The sequence below is a fragment of the Arachis stenosperma genome, chromosome 5 (assembly GCF_014773155.1).
Source record: "Arachis stenosperma cultivar V10309 chromosome 5, arast.V10309.gnm1.PFL2, whole genome shotgun sequence".
Lineage (NCBI taxonomy): Eukaryota > Viridiplantae > Streptophyta > Magnoliopsida > Fabales > Fabaceae > Arachis > Arachis stenosperma.
In genome coordinates this window covers 36446877-36455437 of record NC_080381.1, presented here as the reverse complement: position 1 = coordinate 36455437, position 8561 = coordinate 36446877, and the positions used below count along the sequence as shown (strand labels likewise).

General features: G+C 31.6%; 1 protein-coding gene across 8 annotated transcripts; it reads right to left on the bottom strand.

Moving 5' to 3' along the window:
- Nucleotides 1-2444: 2444 nt before the first annotated feature.
- LOC130983277 (uncharacterized) lies at nt 2445-6435 on the bottom strand. Of its 8 annotated transcripts, none has more exons than XM_057907495.1 (6): nt 5921-6422; nt 4846-4945; nt 4595-4659; nt 3142-3355; nt 2887-2986; nt 2445-2788 (listed from the first exon to the last, which is right to left on the bottom strand). In XM_057907495.1, the coding sequence occupies exons 2-6, from the start codon at nt 4867-4869 to the stop codon at nt 2727-2729; spliced, it is 465 nt and encodes a 154-aa protein (XP_057763478.1). In that variant the 5' UTR covers nt 4870-4945; nt 5921-6422; the 3' UTR covers nt 2445-2726. The 8 variants fall into 8 exon arrangements, 6 of the variants coding, with proteins under 6 accessions (XP_057763478.1, XP_057763477.1, XP_057763476.1 ...); XM_057907492.1 differs by having other exon boundaries at nt 2455-2788; nt 3142-3237; XM_057907494.1 differs by lacking the exon at nt 2887-2986 and having other exon boundaries at nt 6289-6422.
- Between the last annotated feature and the right edge of the window lie 2126 nt (nt 6436-8561).

The following is an 8561-nucleotide window of genomic DNA, read 5'->3' as shown; positions in this document are numbered from 1 at the left end:
CTTGTCGTCACTGTTATATTGCCTTGTTTTATTTTCCTATTTTATTTTCTTCTTCTATTAACTCCGACCGCAATCAATTACCACCATATCATATTACCATTAGCGCAACTCTCATTTTTGTTTATCACTTTGATCCGTACATATCCATTGTGTTAACTTTTGTGTTGTTAAAGATTTATTAAAAGAATTATTTTTTTGTTTGATTTAGATATCTAGATGTATAACTATTATAAAGATACTTATTTTTCATACTTATTTGTTAGGTCATATTTTATCATTTAAAAAAAATTAAGATATCAAGCATCCAAAAATTTTGTATAGAATAATTAAATAAAAAATAAAAAAATTTATTAGTTATTTAATTTCTTTAATATATAGAATAATTGAATTTAAATTAATTTAGGTATAATACTAAAATCATTATATTGTTACTATGTGTAACAATGAAGATAAAAATTTATAAATATTTATAAATTTATTTATTTCTCAATTATATTTAATTTGAAGTAGATATAAAAATTTATATTTAAATCACTCTTTTTCTCGCATAATTTTAATAACTAAAAAAATTTTAAATTATCTTTAGTCTTATTATTCTTTTAGAATTTTTAATTTTTGTTTTAATTATTATTATTTTTTATCATTATTTATCTACATATGTCTCACCACCACTCTTATATTAGCTTGTTCTCTCTTTCTTCCTCTGTTTTTATTCTCTTTATATCTTCTCTTCAATCGAAATTAGTTACCAACATATATTAGTTCATAATTATAACACTCATAAGTGAATATTACTCTAAAAATAAAAGTTTAAAAAAAATCTCGTAACTTTTATGTGAATCATCTACACTCCTATAAATTTAACGAAGGAGTAAATTTAACTTTTTTCTTTACTATAAATTTTTTTTATTATCTAATACATTCAAAGTGACATATTTTCATTTATGATAAAGTTAAAAATTAAAGTTAAATAACATTAGTACTTTTTGATTTAATAAAACTAAAATAAAGTACAAAAATAAAGATAAAAACTAAAAAAATAGATGACTTTAGAAAAGGATAATGTTAAATTTTATGTCATTATGTACGAGAATAGTGATTTATTTTATTATATTTATTTTTGTACAAAATAACAAAAAAGTTAAAGTTTATGTCCGTTTTTTATTACTTATGTTACTTATCTATAGTTATTTATATCATACTCTATAATCGTTGAGTCATGTTTTCTTCTGACAAAAAAATAGTTATGAAATCAATTTTTATTTTTTATAGGAGTACATCCATTATATCATGATTTTTATAATTAATGTAAAATTTAAAAAATTAAATAAATATATATTTATTTTGATTACACTCAAGAGTGAATTATATATATTCTTATAGTTAAGAAATAGACTTAACTTATTCTATAATAAATATTTTTTTAATCATCAAATTTATAAAAAAGATTCCATCTTTTTATTTATCCTAAAAGTTAAACATTAAAACTAATGTTAATATTTTTTTATTAACAGAACCAAAATAAAACATAAAAATAAAGCTTGAATAAAAATAAAAATACAAAATTTTGAATCTCAAAATATAAAATGGTTATAAGATAAAAAATTACTTAAATATAATTTTTATATGGTACTCTATGAATGAACTCAGATGAATAAATGTTATATGTAAAATAAATCGTGATATATTGGTACAAAAATTATTCTGTGTAATTTTTTTAAAAGAATATTATCCTATTAAACTATTTTACTCTTATTCTTTTAAAAGCATATTCATAATAAAAAATCTACCTAAATAATTTACATCAAATAAAAAATTTTTGATAAAGTTGATGTGAAAAATGTATGAAAGTTTTTTTATTCCAACATAATACGAGGAGAAATTTTTTTAATAATAAACTTCTCTAGGATAATATTGGAACTTAAATTTAAACGCCAATTGACATTATATATTGTGTAGGTACCTAGAGTATATTAGAAGAGTATGATAAAAAAAATTATTCTGCATAAATTTATTTTTTTAAAAATTGTCCCTTTTAAACTATTTTATTTTTATTCTTTAAAAATAGATCTAAATAAAAAAAATTTACAGCAATAATTATATCCAATACAAAAATCTTAATTAGATTACTGTGAAAAAATGGATAGAAAATTTTGTATTTAACGTGACTGATGAAATAATTTTTTAATAATAAATTTTTTTTTAGGAGCAATATTGGAACTTAAATTTAGACACCAATTATCCTTACATTAGGTTTTATAATATATTATATCTAAGTAAAGTGAGAAGGGTGCAAGAGAAGATGAATAAGAAAAAAAAAAATTTTTTTTCTATTATGCTGTATTAGTAACATAAGAGATGATAGTAAGAGAAAAGAGATAATTATAGAATTTTCGGGAGGTGAATTAATGAGATAAGAGAGAACGTGAATACATGTGATAAGAGAGAAGCTAAGGTAGTGGAAATTTTTTTAACATGGAATAACTGAGATATAGTGGATAGATTATTAGGGAGGGCAAAATTGGAAAAGAATGTTGGACACCAAGCTCATGTATTGGTATTATATATTGTTATAGATATAAAAAGTTGTCACCATCGACGTCTATCTACGCAAACATTTCTAACCAAATATTAAACTAGTGAGAGAGGGCATTAGTTTTGATCCATGGTAACTGTCAAGTGTCAACGTGGCAGATGATGTTAATAATGTCATACAAACCTTCTCCCTATTCATTCCTTCTTCGAAAGAACTCTTTCTTCTTCTCATTTTCTTCACCCAAATTAAACCCTAAGCTCCAATTTGTGAAGACAGAAAGATAGAAGATTAAAGAGAGACCATAGATAATTTTGAAGAGAAAATGTCAAGGTGCTAAATGACGAACTCACCTGCATCATATGCGAGTTTCAGTGTCGATAGAAATTCAATTGTGAAGAGAAAGAATGAGAATAAGGTCAACAGGAGGTGTTTTATGCCGTTAATTACAAACTAAAAGTAGACAAAAAAATGTACAGCAATGAGGATCAGGAACAATAACAATGCAAATCCTAACCCCGATTACATGCATAGATGAAGAGTATGTAGAAAATCACTCAAACGAACTACATAATCAAGTGAGAATGAAATTTCAGACCTTATCTTACATAATCACAAGTGTTGTCTCCTCCATCAGTGGCTCTTGCTCCCCTGCAATTGTTCTCCCTTCTCACAAGTGGCCTCTGACGACTGCATAAACCCGACTTGCAAAATGACGAATGACGGTTCAAAACGACAACTCCGTTAGATTGATTGGAATGGAAATCGCTATTGTTGGGAAGCTCTCTCTTCTCTTTGCATGTAACCACTCTTCCCCTAAGTCTTATGTTTTAAAGCTTTCTCTTCTTAGGTTAAATATGTAAATTCCACTTATAATTATTTAATTTTTAAATTAAAACAAAGTATTGACATGTTGGATCATTACCTACCACGTTGGACAGTTGACAACCACCTAGAATCATAACTAACATGGACAACGCTTCAATTTTTCATGGTCAAAAATGACTATTTGCTCATAATATAAAATTCTAATTGAATTGAGATAAGGGGAATACTCACATGATGATATCTTTATATGAAGATGACATTGTAAACCCTTAGATGGTTAATCAAATATATAGTAAAACATATCAACTCATCTAATGGTCCACAATGCTATTTTCATGTGAAGATGTCATCATGGGAGTATCCACCTTAAGATAAAGTATTAGAACGACAAATTTTACTTTTAATTTTAAATCTACTATTTATGATATATGATCTTACAAATGTTTATGTGTCATCTTGTAAGATTTAAAATAAAAAACTAGAACTAGCATGGAAGATATTCTAATGAGCAAATAATATGTGTTCTTATTTTTCTTTTATGGCAGTACAGAAAATGCATTACTTATCATGAATTCTTTTTGGATTTGAAAATTCATTAAACTCTCCACCTTCATCTTTGTGTAATAATTATTGGTTTAATTGTTTTTTTTATTGGTTTAATTGGTTTTTTTTTGACACAGATTATAACAACAATTTTACGGAAATAGTCATGCAGAATAAGAAACATGAACGCTATAGGGATTTTGGCATGGTTCAGATGACTCTAGCAAATAATTGTAATGGGAGAAAAGAAAAAGGTCAAGAAAAACACTCCTTTATTTCTTTCATCCTTTGATAATTAGTGAATACTTCATTGAAACACTATTCTCCAACTCACAAAATTCAGTTTTTCAATTTCAACAGATGAAGCTATCCAACGACAAGCACAAGTTTCATGATGTCAACTGACACAATTTCAAACCAGTTTTGGCCAATCAAGAAGCGGATGCCTGCATCATTTTTTTCTACGTGGATCCCGGCTTAGCCCATATTTCTTAAATGTTTTGATGTAATTTCTCATGAGGGTAAACTTGTTACTTCCCAGGTGATAGAAATAATCCCACGAATATCTTCCGGTTTTGTGCAAGTCATCAAAATTAAGCTTGAACAATCCAATTCAACAACTATGCATCACATTTCAGTTTGAGGGATTTAGATACTGAAATTTAGATCTAATGTCTAAGTTTGATGTACCTTATCCCATAGTTCACTACCGGTTCTGCATACATGATTCCTACGTGCCGTCTCCCTGATATTACCTGGTTCGAGGGATCAATTGGAATGTAGTCGTATCAAAACAACAGAAAAAGAAGTAACAAGGAAGATTAATAAGACAAGAGATCTCATTGATTCAATTATCAAAGTGTACTAAAACTCAGGATATATTTTCCAAATGGAGCAGTTGAAAAAGCATTCTGAGTTGCAGAAAGCAAGTACTGTTTCACCTCCAATTGATCTAATTTTTCCATCAACTGCAGGACTGATTATTCTTAGAAACTCAGCCAACAACTTGAATACACGACCATCGGCAAATTCCACCTCCACCTGAGAACAGTCCAAGAATCATGGATAAAGTAGGGGAAATAAGCATAATTTCTCCAAGAGAAAGATGTTTCAAGATGCAAGAATAATATGATAAGTAAGGATACAACAGAAGCAAAGCCTTTAACCACTACGTGTCGTGTGTAGAGTGTAACACCAGCTAACATTAGGAGAGTTTAGTGTAATTAACACAAAATACAAAACAATAATACTTTCCTTCTTTTCTATAGCTTCTAATCGTGTAATGATGATACAACATAAAACACCCTTTGAAACGCAAATAATACAATACTAAACCCAGTTATACCCTAGTTAAATACACAACATTCTTTCTTTTGTTTCTCTACTTTTCTCTATATATAAGAAGAATATCATTTAGTATTTACAGTATGTACATCTCTAATCTCTCAACATGTATGTGAAAGAAACACATTAAAAAAAATTCATGACCTTTACACCAAATAGAGGCCAAACAACTCATCCTATTCCATGGTGAATTATACTCCAGCCAAATACTTCAGATATGGTGTATAGTGCACTATGGCAAAAAGATTTGTTTCTCTCTTTTAGGCCTTCATATATTGAATCAAATGAACCTTTAATATATTTGGGTCACCAAAAGTGTTCAAGCCATGAAAAACCCAAACAAAACAACAGTCAATATTCCATAGTCTCTCTCCTTCGAAATTCAATTAAAGGTGCATAAGTCAAATAAATTATTAAATTACAGGAATATTTTACTAATATTAAGTAACATTTTCTTATATTTGTAGCTAAATTTTCCTTCTAAACTTCGACTTATAAAAAAAAATTCAAATCTACTATATTCTTGGAAAAAAGGAATGTACATTTTTTCAAGGCAAGCTAAGAAACAAGCTTTCATATTCTAACCCAATCATGCAGTAAATAATATTAAAAAAATAACAAATAAAAATTGAAAATTTTCCTTTTTGATTTAAAATGGGAAGAAGTGATAACCAATTTTGGGGCTTGAAGAGAGAATTTGGTGAGTTGGGGCATAGCCTCTGCCACTGTGTTGATACTCCGAATCGCAGCCATGACCATCAAGGAAGCAAGGGGTTTGATCGAATTCTCTTTTTCTTTTCCTTTATCCCTAAGTCAGGCTAGATTCTAATGGTTCGGTATTATGAAGAAAGAAATGAGGCACTGATACTGTTTGTTTTAAAGGAAATACTAAAACAAGGTAAAGGAAAGGAAATTGGAATTTGGAAGGAAGATGATGATTTTCCTTTGTTTGTTTGTAGAAAGATTTTGCAATATCTGTGCTCATCAATGTTCCAAAACAACGTAATACAGACCAAACCAACAGAATCAAAACTACTCACTATATCAACATCACCATTGTGTCGAAAGATGATTCTCCAGTCCAATAAATATTAGAATCGGCAATCTAGGATTCTAGTTCAAGAACCTTGCCTCTGAAAGAAACAAAACAATGCTACAGTAAAGAGAGAAGCTGAGAAAGTTAGAAGGATAAGAGATGCAAATATCTGAATCAAGGTTTGGAAAACTAGTCTCGACCAAGGTTCTGAAAACCGGACCGATTGTCAAACCGTTATAGTTACTGGTTCACTGATTTAATGATTAAACCGGTTCAATCATAATCCAACCGAAAAACCCATTTTATATTAAAATAATAACTAAATTATAAATAAAAACTCTAAGTTCATGAAGGAAATACTGAAAAACAAGAGAGATTAGAGGGAAGTAGAGACAATAGCTCTTACTAAGGAGTGCAATGCAGTCCTTCAGATAAACCTTCCTCAGAAACTGTAGAGACACCCTAACACACTTCTCAGAGACACAGAAGTAAATCCTAGAGAAGAGTGCCTAGCCCTCATTGTCACCAAGGAGGCCGAACCTCAGAAGCATGCTACTAAGGGACTTAAGGCAATCAAGGACCAGGAGGATCCTAAGAAAGTCATTGAGTACGACCCTACAGAGGAGAAGGAATCTCCAGTTGATTCTTCTCTGGGCGTGCAAGAGGAGCCTGTGATTGCCACAGAGCTCGCCCTTACAGAGGTGAAAGAGCCTCAAAAGCTGCCTTTCCTAGGCGTGCAGAAAGAACAGGCAGATGTGCAGTTGACTCATTGCCCAACAGCCTTTAAGGAGCTGTAAGTCAATATCTCTGTTGCAAAGGTATTGGGAAAAGGGACCCCCTATACGACCTGTCCAAAATAAATTCTTTTTGAAAAGAAGGACCTAAGGGGAGATGAAATAAAGTATCCTATTTCAGAATGAGCTGCTTAGGAAGATGCCAAATCCACGGAACTTTCAGATCCTATGGACTACTAGAAAGATCATTTTTGACAAAGCCCTATATGATCTTGGCTTAAGTTTAAATTTGATTCCTTCCACTGAGGCAAATGCCGAATTTGGAGAAGCTGAAAAGGCATTGAACACCAGTGAGGAAGTCTTCATTGGGCGTTCTACGCCCATCCTGGCAGCAGAGCTGGCGTTGAACGTCAGCCAGGGAGCACTGGCTGGGTGTTCAACACCCAAATATCTAGGGACTCTGGCACTGAACGCCAGTGAAGAACCCCTCACTGGGCGTTCAACGCCCAAACAGGCAAGCAGCCTGTTGCTGAACGCCAGTGAGGAACCCCTCATTGGGCGTTCAACGCCCAACCAGGCAGGGAAGCTGGCATTGAACGCCAGCCAGGATACCTGATGAGCGGATATTTTATACGTTTTTTGGGGGTAATTTCATGTAGATTTTAGTATATTTTAATTAATTTTTAATAGAATTTTATTAGTTTTTAAGCAAAAATCATATTTCTGGACTTTACTATGAGTTTGTGTGATTTTTTTGTGATTTCAGGTTTCTGGCTGAAATTGAGGGAGCATCGCAAAAATCTGAATTAGGCTAAAAAAGGACTGCTGATGCTGTTGGATTCTGACCTCCCTACACTCGAAATAAATTTTCTGGAGCTACAGGAGTCCAATTGGCGCGCTCTTAATGGCGTTGGAAAGTAGACATCTAGGGCTTTCCAGCAATATATAATAGTCCATACTTTGCGCGAAGATAGATGACGTAAACTGGCGTTCAATGCCAGTATCATGCTGCTGTCTGGCGTCCAGCGCCAGAAACAGATTACAAGTTGGAGTTCAATGCCCAAAACACGTCACAACCTGGCGTTCAACTCCAGAAACAGCCCAAGCACGTGAGAAGCTTTAGTCTCAGCCCCAGTACACACCAAGTGGGCCCCAGAAGTGGATTTCTGCACCAATTATCTTAGTTTACTTATTTTCTGTAAACCTAGGCTACTAGTTTACTATTTAAACAACTTTTAGAGGATTACTTTGTACCTGATGACATTTTCAGATCTGAATTTTATACACTTTGACGGCATGAGTCTCTAAACTCCATTGTTGGGGGTGAGGACCTCTGCAGCGTCCTGATGAATTAATGCAATTACTTCTGTTTTACATTCAAACACGCTTGTTCTTATCTAAAGATGTTCATTCGCGCTTAATTATGGAGAAGGTGATGATCCGTGACACTCATCACCTTCCTCAACCCATGAACGTGTGCCTGACAACCACCTCCGTTCTACATCAGATTGAATGAGTATCTCTTAGATTCCTTAATCAGAAT